General features: G+C 38.3%; 2 protein-coding genes across 5 annotated transcripts in view; one reads left to right on the top strand and one right to left on the bottom strand.

The window, feature by feature from the left end:
- The window catches only part of ST6GAL2 (ST6 beta-galactoside alpha-2,6-sialyltransferase 2), a 249127-nt gene extending 226547 nt beyond the window's left edge, over window positions 1–22580 (top strand). For all 4 annotated transcript variants that reach the window (XM_073614793.1, XM_073614794.1, XM_073614791.1 and 1 more), the window contains one exon: window positions 17032–22580. In XM_073614793.1, the coding sequence (XP_073470894.1) occupies window positions 17032–17294 (263 nt within the window). In that variant the 3' untranslated portion in view covers window positions 17295–22580. The remainder of the gene's footprint in view (window positions 1–17031) is intronic.
- The window catches only part of LOC141127916 (pinopsin-like), a 288597-nt gene continuing 268625 nt past the window's right edge, over window positions 2851–22822 (bottom strand). Inside the window, exon 5 of the mRNA XM_073614796.1 lies at window positions 2851–4465. Within this exon, the coding sequence (XP_073470897.1) occupies window positions 4223–4465 (243 nt within the window). The 3' untranslated portion in view covers window positions 2851–4222. The remainder of the gene's footprint in view (window positions 4466–22822) is intronic.

Below are 22822 nucleotides of genomic sequence, written 5' to 3'. Positions count from 1 at the left end.
TTATAAGAAAGTAGACTCTTAACAAACAATTTCTAAAAATAAGACACCTTGTTTGGTTGATAAAATGAACATTCCAGAATATAAAAGCAATGTGTTTTCTGTAATTGCAGTTGTTTAAATCCATTTGCTGCAAGAAAGACAGTGAGAAGAAATAACTTGCTATATTGATTTGGCCCACGTGTAGCAATACATGCGATGTTATAATGGTAGTGGGCTTATTTAATGAGACAAAGCAAAGTGCAGTTACTGTTTGTTAAAAATGTAACCATTTTTGAAAGAGTTGGTGCCTCAGGTTTTTATTAATGTCTGTGTCCCAGTTGGAGAGATTTCCTTTCAATCATGTCCTGGTCACATGTGGTTTTTAGTTTAAGGAATTGAGGGAAATTCTCACCAAAGAAAGAACAGATAGCATTGAAAACACTTATGCCGCGTACACACGATCGGACTTTATGGCATACTTGGTCCGGCGTACCGGATTTCGTCAGACAATTTGATCGTGTGTGGGCTCCAGCGGACTTTGTTTTCTCAAAAGTTTGATGGACTTAGATTTGAAATATGTTTCAAATCTGTCCGACGGACTCGAGTCCGGTCGAAAAGTCTGCTCGTCTGTATGCTAGTCCGACGGACAAAAACCGATGCTAGGGCAGCTATTGGCTACGAACTTCCTTGTTTTAGTCCAGTCGTACTTCATCACGTACGAATCCGTTGGACTTTGATTGATCATGTGTAGGCAAGTCTGTTCCTTCGGACAGTCCGTCGCAAAGTCCGTCGAAAAGTCCGCCAGACAAAGTCTGCCGTAAAGTCCGCTCGTATGTACGCGCCATAAGGGTCTGATTGTAAAGGTTTTCACACAATGTATTCATCAATGGACAGTTAAGAAGACTCACACGGGGCATATATGGAAAATACTGGCATTAATAAAGGGGTTAATATATTTAAGAAACACTTTTATCACTGCAAGACATCAATAAAAACACATATACGAAAAATAAACACTAGCAGATATAACTATAGATCTCATCTCAAGTATTTTGTCATGCAACTCTGCAAAGAGGGGTTACTTTTGCTGAAATTACTTGTGATTTATGTTTTGTTACTGATTTATACGTAAGGAATAAATAGTAGAGTTCACTACGGAAGGGACAATTTACTTTTTCTTTACTGGAATCTCTCTTACCACATACAAATAATCAATGGCTGATTAAGTACATGGCCGTTACATGTCTTGGTTTTATGTGGGGGATAATGCCCAAACTATCGGGGCAGTTTGCAGTCATGCAAACAAAAATTGGCACTGATTGACAATGAATCCCCTTTAATTACCAACTATTTCTATTTACTTTTTCAGTAAATATTGGCTAGAAAATCAAGTTTGGATTTGTTTCACTGCTCACATATTTGGCACTGACCAATCAATACTAGCAATCGCTAGAGAAGTAAACAGGTGCAGCTTTATTCAGTAGAGGAAGGTACAGCCGCTATGTATTTAACTTTTGCTTGTTGTATTGATCAAATGGAATCAAAAAGGTTTATATATTTTTTTAGGCACATGTAATATATGTGAACCACCTCAGCTTTGTGTAAATAGTATTTTCCAGTATACCATTTCTTTTTTTACTTCGTACTTATTCAGAATGTTCTCTTTGCATTCAATATACTGTATAACATTCTGTGCTTCTGTCAACAGAATGTTGACAAAAAAATGAGCTGTCAACAAACAAAAACCTCTGCTCTCTAGGTGGTTTATCGTGTATTCAATATTCTAAAACTAACCGACCTGAAATTTAATTAGAAGGAATACCTACAAATAAGTACATTAAATTTGATACTTCACAAACATAATTTCACAGCAATCATAAAGTGAACATTACATCAAAACTGTTTTTAAGTAAACTTAAGAAAAGTAGCTCATCCAAATACTCTTTAAAGTTACATTGCATGAAATGTCCTGAATCTTCATACATTTTCAGTGTTTAAAAATTATTTCAATATATACATAAAGTATAATTAAAGGCAAAAACTTTTTTTTGAGTTTTGGATAGAGGGGAGGTAAATTAGAACACCTGTCAGTTATTATTGCTGTCTGTGCCCTAGTTAAGGAGATCCATCCTCTCTATTTGTCCTGTACCATTATCATTGGAAGTGAAAGTAAAAGAAAATCCCAAATTTTGTGTTGTCCCCAGAAAAATAATAGAGTGGAAATCTTCCAATAGGAACACTAGTTTCGGGGGGGTCCCCAAGAGATTCCCCTAATTTGCAGGGATTTCTTCTCACTTCCTGTTTGACTATGGGATAGGAAGTAAAGGTAAATTCCCCCCAATGGGACAAAGATTGCAAAAATAAACCTTACAAGGTTATAACCCTCTCTTTGCCTATAGTTCTACTTTAAGTTTACAAGGCTTTCCACTTTTTTTTGCTGCTGTCACCTTTTATAGAAATGTATTACAATGTAGCAACTTTTAAACACACACACACACAGACATAGTAAATAAAGAGTGTAAGCACAGTACATAAACCCACAGCAATCAGTCAGCATTCCCTTAACCACTTGCCGACCGCCGCATGTACATATACGTTGGCAGAATGGCACGGACAGGCAAATCGGCATACAGGTACATCCCTTTAAATTTGCCGGCGTGTGGTCAGCTCCGTGAGTGTGATCGCGCGTCCCGCGGACTCGATATCCACGGGGATACCCGTGATCGTCTCACGGAGAGGAAGAACAGGGAAATGCTGATGTAAATAAGCATTTCCCCGTTCTGCCTAGTGACAGGACACTGATCACAGCTCCCTGTAATTGGGAGTGGTGATCAGTGTCGTGTCTCATGTAGCCCCACCCCCCCACAGTTAGAATCACTCCCTAGGATACACTTAACCCCTGCAGCGCCCCCTCCTGGTTAACCCCTTCACTGCCAGTCACATTTACACAGTAATGAATGCATTTTCAGGTGAATGAAAATGTGAATGTGAATGGTCCCAAAAGAGCGCCAGCAGTGTCCGATCTGTCCACCATAATGTCGCAGTCACGATAAAAATTGCTGATTGCCGCCATTACTAGTAAAAAAAAAAGTATTAATAAAAATGCCATAAAACTATCCCTTATTTTGTAGACGCTATAACTTTTGCGCAAACCAATCAATAAACGCTTATTGCGAATTTTTTTTAACCAAAAATATGTAAAAGAATAAGTATCGGCCTAAACTGAGGAAAAAAAATGTTTTTTTTATATATTTTTGGAGGATATTTATTATAGCAAAAAGTAAAAAATAATGCGTTTTCTTCAAAATTGTCGCTCTCTTTTTGTTTATAGCGAAAAAATAAAAACCGCAGAGGTGATCAAATACCACCAAAAGAAAGCTCTATTTATGGGGAAAAAAGGACATCAATTTTGTTTGGGAGCCACGTCGCACGACCACGCAATTGTCAGTTAAAGGGATGCAGTGCCGAATCACAAAAAGTGCTCTGGTCTTTGGCCAGCCAAATGGTCCGGGGCTTAAGTGGTTAACTAAAGTCATACCAGCATGGATTTTACTTGGATGCTATGGGTACTGTACTTTGTGCCTGGATCTTTGCTCCTTGCAATACTTCAATAATCTCAGTAGAGAAAGTAAGATAGTGACTGTAGTGTAACACCATCATGGTACCTTTAGACTGTAAGTCACATTTACAACACAAAATATGGCTACCAATGCAAATGTCTTCTCTGTCCAAAACAAATTTATATGCATTGGAACAACAAGCATTGCAGGGGTTTCATTCAAGCTGCTATTTCACCTTACCTAGTGATGCTAAATGATTTTTTAAGAAATGCTTCAGAAAGAGAGTTAGCTCAAAGAGTTAGCAAAAGCTAATCAGCTCATCAGCATCTCCATATCGATATAACAAACCTATTTTATATATGCTATTAAACAGACTTTACTGCTGCTGACACATTTTTCCTTCTGTAGAGGGTAGCATATATATCCCAAAATGTGCTTATTTGTGTATATCCCCTTCATTGGGGAATTGGAAAGACTTCATAAGGTCTGGTTCTGTCAATAGACTGACATGCAATCATACCTTGATATCAACTTTTAGAAGTTTTTGAAAACAGTTTGTACTCATAACGCATATGTCAATAACCCATATGTGTATCATTACATAGTACAGCATCACTACATACAGCTTTCAGTTCTTTGGTTAAGTAAAATAAAAAAAAATCTTTTAGGTTAAATGATGGCATTCACAAAACAGAATTTTCTTTTGAGATTTGTGGTGATGGGTCAGATATGCTCTCTTTGTCCTTACTTAGTAGACATGGAACCTTCTCTGTATTGCCTGGTATATGAGTTTGTTTTGTTTCAATCACAGTGCTGTTTAGTCTTTGGTTTATTTGAATTACTGTTAGATTTGATTGGCACAGAGATTTTCCATCAATAGGCGAAGAAGTGTGGCAGTGGAAAAGCAGAAGAAAACATTTGTAGAACTGCAAAAGAGAGACACAAAACCTTAGATTAAAATACAAATTTTATTTGGCTAAATTATTCAACCTGTATGCCAAGGTGAAGTAAAATAAGAAATACATAATCTGCCATTGCTAACTTTATAAACATGCTAGCTGCTTAGCCACCATGCTGTCCCTTTTATACCTTTTGAGCTACTTACCTGGTACAGTCACTCAGCAAATAAATTCAGGACCCCTTATGTATTTAGATCTCTGTACAAATATTATTGATTGCATTCGGGTTATATTTTAGAACAGTATATTCTAAAAATAACTAAATAATTAAATGGATAACAGATATACCATAATAATGCAGATTTTACTGGAGGAATGATATGTTGATTCCAAACATTCACAGATCTAAAGGGATTAAAAAATAGTAACACTGGCACTTGTTTGGAGGTTTAAAGAAAAGTTTAACCTGAAAAATGAATTGAAAATGACTTCTTAAAGGATAAGTTTACTTTTAAAAAAAGTAAAAATAAATGTACCTTTTTTTTTTTTTTTCAGGTAAAAAAAATGTGCTGCAGGAGCCTGGAAAGCATTGCACCAGTGATCAGCAGATGATGCCATGCAGGCCTCCTGCACACTGTCAGTGGAACAGCTTAACCGTACATCCCATACGGGTAAGCCAATACTCCCTGACAGTTAGACTAAATGAACTACCACAGCGCCGTGGTAATTCATTGAGAACTACAAGCCGACAGCTGCTAAGGATGTCGGGGATTGTAGTTCATTCAGATACACAAAACTATGTCTGAATGACGCGATTGTGTGGGTGGATCCCCGCTTGGCCTTTTTCGAATAGTGGCAGCTAGTCTGGGGAACTTCTCCCCGAACTGCTGCCACTTCTCCCCGTACAGCTGCCACGGGGGGGGGGGGGGGCAGCTGGTGGTGACTGCAGCACTGAGAACATGTAAAATCGGGTGGAACATGTAACATGTTCCCAAAGGTCAATTTATCCTTTACAGCTTAGGTGAAGTAAATTATTATAAATCACATCAGACAACTTAAAAAAATCACGGAAGTTCCATTCTTGGAAAAAAAGAACTTGAGTTTCCTAAAAATGCTATCTTTTTTTCCAGGGTCATAAGACTACCCACAGGCTCTCCTTTTAACTTTTTAACATGTGAAAGTTGGCATGGCAGCATTGCCTGAGGGTGGGCACTGGCATGATGCATGGGTCCACAGGAAAAGTCTTCGTTTACCAAAGCTGGGTTCCACAGTACCATCCAGTGACGGTCCATCCATATGGGGCGCAGGGGCACTGCCCCCCTAATCCAGGCCCCTAATCTACAGATGCATGGATTCCAGGGATTTTTTTTTCTTTTAGAAGCATGTGATTAGAGCCTGAGGCTCTGATTGGCTTCAAAAAAGAGTGGGCTCGAGGCGCAGAGCAGAGTCAATCGCCGCATTCCCATCTGTCTCCCGTGGGGGGGTTGATCGTCTTGCTAGGAATTGCTGTCAATCAACCATGTATATTCACAATAGAAAACATATCAAATATTTAAAATGAGAAAATTTACCATTTTAAGAAAAAAAGGTAATTTTGAAATCGATGTCAGCAACATTTCTCACAAAGTAGGGACAGGGCAACAAAAAAGCTGGCAAAGCAAGTGGTACAAAAATGGAAGAGCTGGAAGATCATTTTGCAAAGATTTTGATTATTTGGCAACAGGTCAGTAACATGATTGGGTATAAAAAAAATAAAAAAGAAGTAAAGCTAGGCAGAGGTTCACCAATCTTTTAAAAGCTGAATCTAAACCGGAGGGCCAACAGATTACGGATCCATATGTGGTGACAACTAAGTTCAGGGATTTCTTTGCGGATTTATATAAGACGAAAATGACAGGCTCCACAGAGCTGAGAGAGGACTTCCACAAAATAACTCTTCCCCAATTGACAAGTGAACAAATTGACCTCCTAGAAGCACCTATAAATATAGATGAAATAGCTGCCGCTATGGCGAGTTTTGCTAGATCCAAATCCCCAGGCTCGGATGGTCTTCCTATCGAGTTTTATTCCCAATTTAGTGAACTAATTACCCCCAAGCTACTCAAGTTATACAACCACTTATTTGAGACATTCACTCTTGCGCCGTCCATGAGAGAGGCCATGATAGTTCTCCTTCCTAAACTGGAGAAGGATCCAGGCTACCCAGAGACTTATCGACCTATTTCTCTACTCCAAGTAGATATAAAAATCCTGGCTAAGATACTATCTTTACGACTAAATCAGGTTATACTTTCACTGATACATGCAGACCAGGCGGGCTTCATGCCAGGCCGCAATACATGTTTTAATCTTCGTAAATTATATATCAATTTATAAGCCAAACATGCAGAGGTTGGTTCAAGAGTGATCGTGACCTTAGATACGGCCAAGGCGTTTGATTCGGCAGAGTGGGAGTATTTGTGGAGCTGCCTGGAGGGATATGGCTTTGGACCAAAATTCATTAAATGGGTACAACTGCTATACCAGTCACCCACGGCCAAGGTTGTAGCTAACGGCTGGACCTCCGAGCAGTTTAATCTCAGTAGAGGCACAAGACAGGGCTGCCCCCTGTCTCTGCTTCTTTATGCCTTGGCAGCAGAACCTTTGGCCATTTCTGTCCAGGCGGATCCGGAAATACGGGGTTTAGAATCAGGTACCCTTACAGAAAAAATCAGTATGTATGCGGATGATGCACTACTATACTTAGCGGATTCGGGCCCTTCCCTACAGAAGGCATTGCGAACCATTGAACAATTCGGAACCTTCTCTGGTTTAAAAAAAAAAAAAAAAATTGAATCTAAAAATTGTTGAATAGTTTCATAATAATGTTCCTCAAAGTAAAATTGCAAAGACTTTAAATATATCATCATCTACAGTACATAATGTCATCACAAAAATTCTGAGAATCTGGAGAAATCTCTATGCGCAGGAGACAAGGCCGAACGCAATATTTGTTTTCCTGTGATCTTCGGGTCCTCAGACGGCACTGCATATAACAGACATGATTCTGTGATGGATATCACTGCATGGGCTCAGGAATACTTTAAAAAATCACTGTCTGTGAAAGCAGTTCGTCGTACCATCCAAAAATGCAAGGTAAAGCTCTATCATGCAAAGAAGAAACCATATCTGAACATGATCGAGAAACGCTATTGTCTTCTCTTGGCTTATTTAACCACTTATGGACCGTCCACCTTTGTTATAAGTCGGCTGTTTGAAGTTAAATACCAGGGTTATGGCAGTAGATAGCTGCCATAACCCCAGTATCTTTTTAAATAGTGGGCGGTCCGTTTTCAGATAAAATTTGTCTCTGCGACAGATTCGCCACAAGATCACTTTTATCGGTGGCAGGAGAGGGCCCCCCCTTCCGTCGCTCCCCGGTGGTCGCTTACCGGAGCCACCGGTAGCGGTGGAGGCAATCGGGTCCTTTCCTCTGAGAGACGTGGAGTCGAGTGAGGGAAAGATGGCCCTCACTCAGCTCCATACCATTGGATGATGGAAGCGACGTCAAACGTCACTTTCACCAAATGGTCTCAAAGGGGAATTTTTTTTTTTATTTCATTGCTTTTATGTGTAAATGTGAGATCTGAGGTCTTTTTGTTTTTGACCCCAGATCTCACATTAAAGAGGTCCTGTCATGCTTTTTTTCTATTACAAATTTTTTTTTTAAAGACAGTGTAAAAATAAAAAAGTAAAATAAATAAGAAAAAAAAAAAAAGTAAAGCGCCCCAGCCGAGCTCGCACGCAGAAGCAAATGCATACGTAAGTCACGCCCGCATATGAAAATGGGCGCCGCGATCAATAGAGCGAGGGCAATAATTCTAGCAAAAGACCCCCCTCTGTAACTCAAAACTGGTAACCTGTAGAAATTTTTAAATGTCGCCTATGGAGATTTTTAATGGTCAAAGTTTGTCGCCATTCCAATTCTGAAGCATGTTGGGTATCAGTTTACTCGGCGTAACATTATCTTTCACAGTGTAAAAAAAATTGGGCTAACTTTACGGTCTTATTTTTTAATTAAAAAAGTGTATTTTTTCCCAAAAAATGGCGCTTATAAGACCGCTGTGCAAATACGGTGTGACATAAAGTATTGCAACAACCGCCATTTTATTCTCTAGGGTGTCTGAAAAATATATATATAATGTTTGGGGGTTCTAAGTAATTTTCCAGCAAAAAAAAAATTTCAAAAAATAGTCCTTAAGTGGTTAAAATGGCCTTTTGCAAAGTGGAAAACTGTTCTGTGGTCTGACGAGTCAAAATTTGACATTCTTTTTGGCAACCATGGGAACCAAATCTTCCTGACTAAAAAGGAGAGGGACCTTCCAGCTTGTTATCAGCACTCAATTCAAAAGCCTGCATCTCTGATAGTATGGGGGTGCATTAGTGCATGTGGAATGGGCATCTTGCACATCTGGAAAGGCACCATCAATGCTGAAAGATATATCCAGGTTTTAGAGCAGCATTTGCTCCTATCAAGGTGTCTTTTTTAGGGAAGGCCTTGCATATTTCAGCAGGACAATGCTAAACTGCATACTGCATCTATGACAATAGCTTGGCTTTGTAGTAGAAGAGTCTGGATGTTTAACTGGCCTGCCTGCAGTCCAGACCTATTAACTATTGACAATATTTGGCCCATCTTGAAATGAAAAATACAACAAAGATGACCCAGGACTCTTGAGCAGTTAGAATTCTGTATCGGGCAAGAATGGGACAACATTCCTCTCCTCTGGCCCTGTCCCAACTTTTTTGAAACATGTTGCTGCCATTATGATACAGTACAGTATGGTGTAAATATTTGATATGTTTTTATTATGAATAAAATATGGGTTTATGAGATTTGCAAATCATTGCATTCTGTATTTATGTACATTTTACACAGCATCCAAACTTTTTTTCAGTTGGAGTTGTAATAATTTTTGTAACTTTTATCTTTTTTTCTAACCTAATAATTATGTTTTCGTGTTGACTGGTTTGAAGAGATCTACATAACCAAAACTTATACTCAGATTTGCCTCCCTATTTTCTTTGCAGTGGTTCTTGTGTTCAAATAGTGCTGCCTAGTGCTGTGATGTAAAAAAAACAGATATAAAGAAGCCTAAAGATTAAATCATAAGACAAGTTTAATTGGCTGCTACTAATAAAGTCTGCATTGAAAGTCATCCCCAATGTATGCTCAGCATTCTCTGAAAACAGCAGGACAAACCTATTATTCATCTGACTTGGGCATGGATAGGCAGAAACCAAAACCTAGATCTCCAAGACAAGCCCTGCCTACAGCTAAGTTCCTCAACTTAATGACCTACAATGAAGTAGCCTGCTTACCAATTTGCCAGTTCACGGAAGGCATAGGAGGAGGACTGGTTAACAGTACAAAAGTATATGGCAACCTTGTGGCTTTTTTAACATATTCAGTGTCACAATATGCCTGTTTGAGACTAAAGCTTTAGAAGCATGCAGTTACTTGTGTTCCTTGAAGCTAACCTTCCCCAACAATAAACTAACCTCTAAACACCCAGATACACTGAACAATGTGAAAAGCTCCCTCCCTGGCACCAAAATGTACCAGCACTCAGAACCACTGATTTAATATACTGTACAGTGTGTATTCAAATACAAGCACTCTTCATCCACAACAAGTGTGCATTATATATGTTATATTATATGTTTCAACAGTATAGCATATGGACATACAACACTAGTGTGGCTCCCCAGTTATACTAATACAGTTCTGCAGTAATTACTTATCATTGTATAACCTTATGGCCCGTATACACGATCCGAAAATCGAATGATAGATCGTACATTTTTTTTTTGCATGCAAGTCGCATATCAAAAATGGAGAGTTTACTAAAGTTCCGAAAACTCTCGTATGACAGAATAAAAAAATTCGGAAGTGAAATCATGTATTAGACTACAATATATAGGTGTACTAAGGTAGGGGGCTACACTCTTGCCTTCACTGAGGCATAAGGTGGTGATCTAAACCACAATGAGGGGTATCGCACTATGTGTACCTGCAAGCAGTATGTGCATAAAAAATAATAGATAAAACGTGGAGCCCTCCAAAAAAGGGTATACATACATGTATCTCAGTCCCCTGATGAAGCCACGTGACGCCACACGTAGGGACAGGCACCACCCACTGTCAGCAGTGTATGAGCTCGCCGCTCGTTTGGATACACTGTACCTTTCGTTGCTTTACTGTGTGAGTACCCTGTATGTTGCCAATGTTTAATAAAGCCGGAAACAAGCTCTAAATACTACACTATATGGTATCTTCATCTTTCCATTTACTATGATGTTCCCCATGCATCTGAGGTCTGGTATGTGACAGTCCATAACCTAGGACCCCCTGCACAGGAGACACCACCAGCGCTGTCTGTTCTATGCTGTAACCTCAGTATAGTGAGGTAAGGAGCCAATATCTACCACTAGAGGATTGTTGCATGGAGAAGATCCTGCTATACACTTCACATCCACCACTTTTCTGAACAAATATTATCTAAACCCAGCTGCCATCTGCACGATTTAATTGTCAGTCATCACTAAAGAAGCATTTAAGCTGTTTTGTTGTTGCACTAAGTCACCTTGATTGAACTGGATTATTACTTTTTCAAGTTTGAGCACCCCCTGTTGGTGCTGGACACTATACTGCATGTTGCACAGTTTTGAAGATCACTTTGGACATTCAATGTAACATTGTATTATTTGGCATTTTTTGCTTTCATGTTATTTAGTTTTTAGCTATCCATTTATTTATATGAATCACGGTTGATTGAATTATAATAATTCCCGGATATTAATTCACAGCACTTTGTACTAACACTCAGTGTCTCAGCGGTAATCACTATCTTATGGAAAAAAAATTGTTTTTATTTTATATTGTAGACTTCACTATGGTTTTATTTCTTCACTTAAGCTAAGATACATATATGTATACCCTTTTTTGGTGGGCTCCACATTTTATCTATTATTTTTTTATACACATACTGCTTGCAGGTCCACATAGTGCGATACCCCTCATTGAGGTTTAGATCACCACCTTATGCCTCAGTGAAGGCAAGAGTGTAGCCCCCTACCTTAGTACACCTATATATTGTAGTCTATTGCAGGATTAGCGCAGCACCATCCCCATCTCTCAGTTAAAATTTACACCAGGGGCTAAGGCTGGACCCCATTCGGTGCAGGCTGCTTTTCCCTATCTAAAATCACCTATACCACCATTTCTTGGTAGCGCAGGAATAACATACCCTATATTGTTTGAAATCATGTATTACTATCGTATTTTCGGACAACAACTGTACTGATTAAATGAAAATCGTACGATCTGGTATCATACGAGAAAAATTTCCGTGCTTGTCCCATCAGATAATATCAGATGAACTGTTGTGATCAGCTCTCGAAAGCTCTGTACTAATGATCTGATTATCGTACGATCGCGTCTAAAGTGGTATTTTTTGTCCGATCTTCAGATCGTGTGTACGGGCCATAAGACACTGTATTCATGTTACTATTCCAACATTTCTCCTTCTCCCGAAATGAACACTGTTTTTTTTTCATTTGCCCTTGTACTTCAGTAGATTTTTATTGCTTCTCTTTACTCAGTCTGCTTCCTGAATACATTAGATCTCAAACGCTTTTCATTAAATGGAAAGTTTCTGATGACCTTTAGTGCTCTCCAGTTGCTCATTATGGCATGCAGAGCAAGATAACATATTACGCACTATTTATTGCATTTGAATAATGAATAAAGCAAGATTGCAGCTATTGAACACGTATGAGTACAACCATTAAGGTTTGCTATTTAAAACAAGAAAGAATTTGTTTTAGAAAGAAGACTGCCTTTATGGAGATCTGTCCCCTATTCATACTGCAGTTGCTACAAGGAGTGTGAGTCAATTTCTTTAGCTGAAATATCACATTTTTACGGGCTTTATTTGTCATAACTAAAACATACTGTGAAAATGTTGCTAACTGACTTTAATCCTTAAACTTAAACTTCAGCAGCACAAAATGGTAAGAGTAGGGCACTTGTTGCAATATTCCTGCCATGTCAGGTATGGAAAGTAATGTCCTAAAAGAGTGGGGGTGGAGCTTGTGATAATGCAGAGAAGTTATCCAATGCCTATATGAATTTCTGATGGGTGTTACTTAGTCCTGGGAAGAGAGAAGTGTCAATCCAGGTGAGTCTACGTTATTCACTGTCTTTTTGTAGGTCAATTGACTAGAGCAGAGGAGCAAAAAGATATCAGTCAGAAGGGAAAACATGCATGCTTACCTTTCCAGGGTTGCTTTCTGCCATGGGGTGGAAGATGCACAGGGGAAAGAGGCTATCAGTCTGGGAGGAGGGGTGGTGTCAATGAGCGGCTGCTAGCCCAGGAAGAAGTAACAAAAATGGAAATTGAAGCACCACACCAGTTATAAGATATAAGGTCCAGATACAGCTCTTTTCCAATAAAAGTCAAATACAAAAATATCAATACCTGGAGATGTCCTTATGTTTTGTTTTTTTTTCTAGCCCTGACGAAAGGGGGCATTTTCGACTCCTGAAATGCATTGACTACTCTTTGGATTGTCCCTTTGACCCTTATTTAAAAAAGTTGTTCCTGGACCTCTAAGCAGTGATGTGGCGCTTCAGTTTCCATTTGTGTTACATTACCCTACACGCTAAGGAGACCACAGAGGTCCTTTGGGGTGTAGAAGCCACCTGCCCAGGAACCTGACTATTTACATCAACATCAATACCTTAGGATGGTAATACCAATAAGATAACCTTACAGTCTAGTGCTCTTATTTCACTTTTCTCAACAGCCAAGGAGGAGGGGCAGTATGGTTGAGTAACTCTAGTGCACTAAATAAACATTTTGCACAATGCACTATAACAATGTCTAAACATGAATTATTTATCCTAATTCTTCAGGTATTTCAGTGTTGTTTCGTTTGTTGGCTACCGATAACAAGAGTGGCCAGTTTGGTATCCCTATTCCAAAATGGTTTGCTCCATGTGGTACTACCATCAATTGAAGACCATCTGTTTTTAAAATACATGCATTTACATAGAAAAGAATGGATGTTAAAAATGAACAATAAATTCTATTTCAGAAAAAAAATCATTTTGTTAACATTGTCCTTTAAAGTATAGGTCATAATGCATTTGAGCTTTTAATCGAAACAAAGTGATACTAAACAATAAAATGTTTTAGGGTTAAAATAAAAAAAGATGTTATACTTACCTGCTCTGTGCAATACGATATTTAACAGAACCTGCTTACCTGCTCTGTGCAATGATATTTAACAGAAAGGATACTCCTGTTGTGGTAGTCCCCTGCCAGTGCTGTCTGTTCCTTTCTCCTCTGGGTGCTATGAAGGCACCCATGCACATGCTGTTATGAGACAGGCTATGTATGTCCATAGACAAACAAAGCGCTGGTAAGCCACCCCCTGATCTCTTTTCACTGAAATGTATCTGACAGCAGCAGGAGCCTATGGCTCCCGCTGCCCTTAGTGTCTCCAGTGGGACTAGGTAGTGAGGGGAGGAGCACTGTAGCCAGGACAGCACTGGAGTAGTGGCAAGAGCCAGGTAAGTGTTTAAGATGTGGGTGGGTAGAACAGGTAGTGGGGCATTTTTTACCTTGAGGAAATGCATTAAGTTAAAAAAAAATTACTTTAGAACCACTTTAAACTACTGGAATGTGTTGATCAAGGTCTTTGATTATGTGCTGTATATACAGTATTGTTATTGTGATAACAATTCGTAAATTAAAGCATCACAATCAGAATAAAAAGGGAACATCTTTGGATTCCTTGCTGCCTTCATATTCTTGGTAAAAAGTCTGTTTCTAAAATATAAATCACAGGCAATACTCAAATGTTTGACACTTGAATGTTTCACTATTTATTATTAAAAGCTATATTTTATTATCCTATGATGAAAATATTTAATGGCTTGTACTAGAGTCTTTTTTGCAGTTCGATAGGGCATTAGACCCAATTGTTATATCTAAACACACACACACAAAAGCAGTTGCTGTAGGCAGCATATATATTTACAATGCCATTTGAATAATGAGCTGCAGAGACAGAAACCTATCATATTCTACAGTATTTCTCCTTGTAGTATCAATGTACAATCAATGACCTACAGTGGTCTAAAAAAGGATAGATAATAGGTGTGAACAAGGCTGATTTCAAAACACTTTCCAATTCAACTGTTTTTTGTTTTGTTGTCTTCCTCCTAGCATTTGTCTCCCCTACTTCTCATGAACTCTGTTCTTGAGGAGGGGAGTTAACAAAGAGTGACACAGGCATAAAGCCTGTGCCACTTTTCTAAACTGAGAAAATGGAGCAGATCCTGCACCTAATTATCGAAGGGGCATAATCTCTATTGTTAGGGGAGGAATCTAATCCATTTTCTATGCTGTGTCTGCTCCAGACCTGCATAGAGAGCAGAAAAGCTGAAGATACTTGCTTCCTCTCCCATTCTTTTGTTCACTTGATGGACAGAGAAAGGCATGCCTGCTGTCTGCCATGTTACCAGCAGAGAGTTCACATCCCCCACACCAGGTCCAATCTAGTGCGGATCTATGACAGTTTTCTATACTGAAAACTGCCACAATCCCTTTGTCAGTTAGGTACAGGTAGCATAGATAGTCATGAAACAGGTCTATCTGCTCTGTTAATGCAGCACTTGCCACTTACACCAGTTTTCTTTGTTGTTATAATGATGAAGGAAGTTTTGTTAAATTATATAGATGGGATTAAAAACAAAAGATGCATACACTCAAGTGTCACTTGTTTGAGGATTGTACAGGATACCTCCTGTACAATCCCCAGGATTGCTCTAGTCATTGTAGGTACCCACTCCCAAGGAGCGTCATAATGGTGCAGAATTTTTGACTGGACCATATTGAACTTCAGCGACATTGTATTCAAGAACAGGAAAGCAAAAAGGTAGAATTTTTTTTATTTATATAACTGCAGTATGGTAAGTGAAATCAAAATTTGCATTGATAACACCTGATTTTTATTGTCTTTTTTTTTTGTTCAAGATGACATTATCCTAGAAAGTTACATTCTTTTGAGTGAGTTTTGTTGCTCCTGAGAAACATGTACTAAGAGAAATACAGGGGCTACCACTGTTGACCTGCTTTTTTTTTTTTTTTTTTACAAAGTTTTTATTGAATGAACATAAAAACATATTACAACGTAATGTTGGTAATAACATGTAAACAAATTACATATTACATATTACAAATGGGTTTTAGTACAATTTATAGTAGAGTATGGTATCAATATCGTTATATACTTATATATGCTTTGTCTAAGTTTTGATTTTATGTATATATTTATTCAATATCTAGACATTCTCGTATGGAAGTGGTGATTTTTAGAGTGAAATGTAACACATTGAGGATTAGGGGGAAAAAAAGGATTTGGGTGGGGAAATCATAAAGATAAGATGCGGTTATTGTAGTAGTTCCTCAGATATTTCTATGAAGTTAATTTCTTGCAAATGGATTCTGTTATTATGTAAAAGTTGCTTTATAAGCCTGAGAGTTTTTAAATTCTATCCAGTTGTACCATATTGATGCAAATTTGGTTATTTTCTCCTGTGAAATGCTTATGAGTTCTTCTATTTTTTCCATGTTTATTCTCCAGAACCATTCTTTTTTTTTTTTTTTTGACATGGAATACAGGGGTAGATTTATTAAAGCCGGAGCACTCAGAATCTGGTGCAGCTGTGCATGATAGCCAATCAGCTTCTAACCTCAGCTGGTTCAGTTAGGGTTTGGCAATAAAACCTGGAAGCTGATTGGTTTCTATGCAGAAGTGAGCCTGATTTTGCACCCTCCAGCTTTAGTAAATAAACCCCACAGTGTCTTGCTGCATTTACCATGAACATAGATAATGATAACCTGCTTTTGAGAATACTAGTTTCCTGTCTGTAACTGATCCAAAATAAGCATGTAGATTAGAAAGAGTGAATTCAGAACTACTGATTGTCATATTTCCTGACATGTGGGCAACTAGCGTTTTCAGAAGGAAAAATTGGAAAAATTGGAAATCACGGCCTCCATGCTATAGATAGAGATCTGTCTGTTTAGGTCAACGTGGCAGGTTCTGTTGAATAAGCAACCCCCAGCCCACGCCACCACCACCATAACAACCCAGTGCCATCAGGAAATACCCAGTGCTGTGATCTCCTCCCAGGGTGTATTGCATGGGCCTGGTGACTGAGCACAAACACTGCCCCATGACAAAAGGCAAGAAGTCATTAATGTGTTAGCTTTGACCTCACCCATAATAGAGGGCATGGGGGTGGTTAATATATGGTGGTTGGTGTTTTTTTCCCAAGATAACCTTCCCTTAAGTTGACAAAGTCTTTTTATTAAGTATTGGGACTTGAAGGTTTGCTCACATTTCTGAGACTTTTTATTCACAAACTCAAAAATAATTTCACAAATCTTTGTTTCCTAACTGTAAATGAAGACAGTTAACTTATGAGAAATAGCGTAAGACAGTATATTAATATTTGATTCTTCCTGTTTTCTCAGGTATCCTCATTATGATGTCCTTATGCAGGGAAGTCCATGTGTATGAGTACATCCCTTCTTATAGACAGACTGACCTCTGCCATTACCATGAACAATATTATGACGCAGCATGTACCTTAGGGGCATACCATCCCCTCCTCTATGAAAAAATGCTTATTCAGAGGATTAATCAAGGAACAGAAGAGAATCTTCTCCGAAAAGGGAAAGTCACATTGCCTGGATTTAGCTCTTTACACTGTCCTGTCAATGATCATATTACATAAGGAATGATCTCTTTGTGTTGGAAATAATGTGCAATAATCTGTTACTGTTGTTATTTTAGCAACAATACTTGAAGAAGACATCTCGTAGACCCTTGCAAGGCACAGGTCTCTAAACTTTAACTGACTAGTGGACATAGAACTGTCTAAGCCATTAAGTATTTATTTCTGTATTGTCAGAACAAGGTAAGCTCTGTAACAAGTGGAGAAACGTTGCGAATGTGCTAGTTAGAGAAAAAAAATCAATATTGTACTATGGACATGAAGGAGCTGCTCTTATTGATCCATATTGTGCCATACGTTACCATGTTATTAAGAAGCTGTCAGTTTCTTTTGTACTTATAAATACATCAAAACCTCTTCCAGAATGTGTGACCTTGATGTTCTGGACTTCAAATACCCTTATTGATTCAATGTCTATGTAGCCCATAATTAAATGCAGTCTTTTTCTTTTTTTTTTTTACACAACATGGCTCATCTGGAGGACATACACGGAGACGTGCATATTTTCTGGTATTTTGACCAATTGTACACCGTACTATATCTAACAGAGCATCACATGTACTCTGGGTTGCTATAGGAAAGGACGTATGTCAGGCAGAATACAGAATAATAAATGTCATTATAGTAAAAGTCATGGATAGGGAGTTCACAGGAACCCTATTTGAAACAAAATCTTTTTTTCTATTTATGTCCTTATACTGCATTGTACTGATCTGCACTAGATATTGTTACCTGAGACTAGAGTGTTTGCTTCCTCCCACACTATTAGCTAGACTTGTTGTCTTTCACCTGTTAATGATGGACTTCTAATACTGATTTGTATTTTTCTCCTTTGTTCCCAAATACTTCTACTACTGGTTATAGCATAGGTAATAGAACATAAGTACTGTAAACGGCAAGCAAGGAAATGCTATGTGAACACTGATTTTGTCTCTAAAGAAAGCGGCACATCCAACAGTCTGCAAAGAACGATTTTACATTTTGTTTACAGACCCTCTTTAAGCTAGAGTCATTTAGCTATGAATCAATTGAACATGTCCTGCATTGATGTATACAACACGGTTTGCAAAGTGAGGACAGAATGGGGGACATTTGTCAATTCTGTCACACAGCAAAACAATGCTACACAGGATCATTGAAGCATTTTATCAGACAGATTTACAATCTGGCTACATTCACACAGGCGATTTAGGCCGTTATGAATTGTAACTGCAGGAATCAGAGATTTCTGGTGCGGCTCTGAGCAGCTAGGTGCGGACACCTGCCACATTCACTATAATGACAGGCCACGGGCAGCAGCTACTATTTGCGACTCTCTGAACAGCCAACGATTGATTACCTGCAGTGATTGTTGCTGGATGCATTTTGTGTGCATCCAGCAGCAATCACTGCAGATGATCGCTGTCTCTGCAGATGGCAGCGAATAGCTGCTGTCGCCAGCAACCTGTCATTATAGTGGACGGGCCGGCTACCACACCTAGCCGCTCACAGCCGCAGCAAGAACCTCTTATTCCTGCTGCTACAATTGACATCAGCCTGAATTGGCGGTGGGAGTGTAGCCTAAAAGTTCATTTAAAAAGAGATTCATTTAAAAACTTTTTCTACTCCGAAGTATCACTGTGACAAAAAAAAGATCTGCCCATGGCCACTTCCTAATCTGCATCTTGTTTGTCAATGCTAAATCTATCACGGACCTTTTCAAATCCTGTATTACTTTGCTGCTCAGAATTCCAGGAGCTTGGGTCACCAATACACAAGAAAACAGTTGCATTGACTTTGCTAAATGAGAGGCAGGCTGATTTGCATCTAAGTACTGTGGGGGTTATTTACGAAAGGCAAATCCACTTTTCACTAGTGCACTGCAAGTGCACTTGGAAGTGCAGTCATTGTAAATCTGAGGGGTAGATCTGAAATGAGGGGAAGCTCTGCTGATTTTATCATTCAATCATGTGCAAGCTAAAATGCTGTTTTTTATTTTCCTTGCATGTCCCCCTCGGATCTACAGCAACTGCACTTCCAAGTGCACTTGTAGTGCAAAGTGGAGTTGCCTTTCGTAAATAACCCCCTGTATGTTGCTAATTTGCTTGATAAATGTTCTCCAATGAATACATAGATTTCTGTTAGAGTAAACATCAACTATTCAATAGATGGAAATAAGGCTTAGTTGTTATAGTCACTTTTTTAGGAAAATGTTGCTTGAAAAAACCAAACTAGTTATTATTTAAATAATTTTTGATTAAAATCCAGAATTGTAAAAAATTTATGGTATGTGGTCACAGATGAACATAATGCTTTTTAAGTGTCACATCTGCATAATTTTTTATTTTATTTTGCACACTCTAATTAGCAAAGTCCTAATTAGATATAAGATAATGTCAAAAGAAACGGTACTTGTATAGAAAGTTGTTTATAGTCTGCCTGGGAGCTGTTTAGCATCTGTATTAATGAATTTGTTTGCAGCTTCTCTTTCATTTCAGAAACATATTATTGTGGAATGTAGTTGCATATAGCTTGCAATAAAGTTAGTCTGACTATATATTCAGCTGTAGACAAGCCGCTTTGCGAATAACGCATGATAGAATATAGTGTTTGAATTACTAAATGGAGGAGAATATGTGGACAAGGGACCACACTACTGTATGTATAGCATTTTCTGAGCCTTTTTAAGATGTATTATTGTCTCAGATAGCAGAATCTGTAATATAAATGAAATTCTTTTTTTTTTTTTTTTTTTTACTTGAGTCAAGTGACAACATGGGCAAAGTTTTATATGGTACTTGTTGTTATAACACAATACCGTACACTGCTGAGTAACTGAGCTGCCTCACCTGTCACTTTAGGCAGTGCTACACTGTGCACCCACTTAATACATCCTGCTTGTTTTTGGTAAAATGCTGTTACTAGGATGCACTTAAAGGAAACCAGTACTGTAGGTTATCATGGCTGACTTCACCTTCTGAAAATGCTGTCATGGTTATTAAATGGCTTCTGTTATATTCAAGTCACTGGCCTGGAAAAATTAAGCAGATCAGGAGTTCTGACTTCATAGGCTGCTCACTTGTTTTGGGTCAGTATATCAGAAACAATTGAAGCCAGAGAAAACCAAACAATTAGCATTTTCAAAGGAAGTCAACAATGGCAGCCTATGTATTTGTTTTGTCATTGGTTATCTTTACAGTTATTTTTATAATGTACGAATATGGTATAATCAAATGAATGGCACTGAACTGTGCAACTCCTCGCACTTACACTTGATAAATCTTGAATACATGCCTTGAGTTACTCTTAATCAGAAGCCTATGGTTCAGTATTGTCACACAACTTGGACTTTCCAAGGCTTACAATAGTCTTACGTATGAGTGTTGGATATGTTTGTCATAAAGTGACAAATGTATATTTGTAGATTGGATCCAGCAAGGAGGAAACTTACCTAGGGATTCAAAAAAGTTTCAGTATTCCTAGCTGTTTTGTGAAGTTCACTATTCAGAGGGACCTATAATTGCTTTTACAATCATCACTCAATTTTCAAAGTATTACCTGAAAGAATTACTGTGGGTCAATTTACACCTCTGCGCTAATGGGTGCGTTACCACACATGTTACCATGACGTGTCGTAATGTACGTAATGTGCTGCGACACCATTAATTTTGAATGGCAGTCCAATACATTGAGGCAGTGCACCTGTGATGTAGGCAATGCTCTGCACTGCTCCTTGGGGTGCGTTGGCAGACCATTTTGAATGGGCTGCCGTAATTCAACATGCATTACTGCACTACATAAAATGTGTTAAAGTACATGCATTAACTCATCGCAAGAAGTATATTGGTCCTAAGTGGGAGCTGTAATTTTTGCTTTATATCAACCCAGATCCTGGGCACAAAAACTTTTTTTAAATGTTACTACTAAATAGCTAGGCTGTTTGATGGCAAATGATAAGAAATCCTTTCTTGCTCTCAGTTATCTGCATTCATGAAAGATTAGTGGTTAGTTAAAAAATGTTAAAAAGACTAGAACTGGGATTGCAGGTTCTGGTGAGTCAGAGTTTGGTACAGTGAACACGAAGGACTATGTCACTCCAACGATTCTTTTCTTGAAGGTTCATTCACACTTGTGTGCACTCCAGTCTAGTATTTTAGCTTGTCAATATGTGTTATGTTAAACAGCTCAATTTATTTTCTATGAGCCCTCAGTGCATGTCCATAGGCCATGAAATGCAGCTGACTTTTTTTTTCTAGCACATTGCAAACCATGTGCATTTTATGGCATACATTGCCATTTGTTGATGGTCAGGTGTGTTTGTTTTGAGCTTGCATGCATGTTGGGGTGGCTTTAAAAAAAGAATGACTACGCACCCCATAGTGCAAACTTGCATGTCGTTGTATTGCACATTGACGTGCAATAAATTTCCCATGAACGCATGCACAGAAGTGCGAATGTGGCCTAGCAGTCCACTCCTCTTTCACTAAAATGATGTTCAGTCACTGGCCAAGCCATTGAGATTTTACTCTGTTGCTGGTTCCTCACCTGCGATTGAGATTCTTAACTGTTTTGGCTAGTGAGGGGGCTACTACCGTTAAATAGAGTGGCAGCTGTACCTCAATCAAAATTGCCAATGTTATATTGTCCTGAGGTCTCTGGTGTTTGCCAATGTGTGTATTGCTCTATTTACTTGCATTTAGCTTAATGATTGCTACTTTGATCTACTTTTGTGGCCATAGAGAACAACTATCGGTATAGTGGCATCTGTGCACTATGCAGCGCCACTTTGGGAATATAACAAAATAAATGGCAGTGCATTAATCGCCTAAAATGGATGCCATATATCTTTGTATTGCCACATCTCATTGAAAGTCTGTAACCAGTAGCTGACTGGCCCCAATTATAATGCCATACTTTTCCAAGTGGCTCAAATACAATTTCTGATTTACTGTACTTTTATTGATTGAAGTAATGTTTTGTTAAAAACTACGCTTAGTAGAAATCAATTTTAATCTGTCATCCTGAGTTACAGGATCACTCATCTATTTTATCTGATCTTTTTGTATTCTTAGTGTTTTCAATTAGGAGCCAGACTAATTTTTACTAGCTTTGATGGTCTTTTGGTATTGAAAATTTGTTTTTAACTTTCTGGCTTATTGTCTGTTAGATAAACTTTAAAAGAAAAATGTTTTCAAAGAGCATCATTTTTGAGCAATGTTTGTACACATTTTAACACTTTTCTATTTTGGTTTTGTACATTTTTATGTATGCACAATGTGTAGACTATTTCATGCAAAATAAACGATTTGGTTTTATTTGTACTGTGTGTCTTTTTACTTTTGGCTAATTATTTCAAGTCATATGAACAATCTTAATGATTCAGAAAATATTAAATGCACAGTATCTGCATGACTTTCAGGCAACTATCAGTTTCAAAACTGAAGGTTAGTAATATTAACTCATGTTTTTTTAAGCTGCATGGGTTTTCATTGCAAGTAGAATATGTTTTTTTTTTTTTAATGATATGTTGGTTTTGGCACCAGGAGTCC

The sequence above is a fragment of the Aquarana catesbeiana genome, linkage group LG02, assembly GCF_042186555.1.
Source record: "Aquarana catesbeiana isolate 2022-GZ linkage group LG02, ASM4218655v1, whole genome shotgun sequence".
In the NCBI taxonomy this organism is placed as follows: Eukaryota; Metazoa; Chordata; class Amphibia; order Anura; family Ranidae; genus Aquarana; species Aquarana catesbeiana.
Note: the sequence above shows the minus strand (reverse complement) of the source record. Positions and strands in the feature narration are given on the sequence as shown.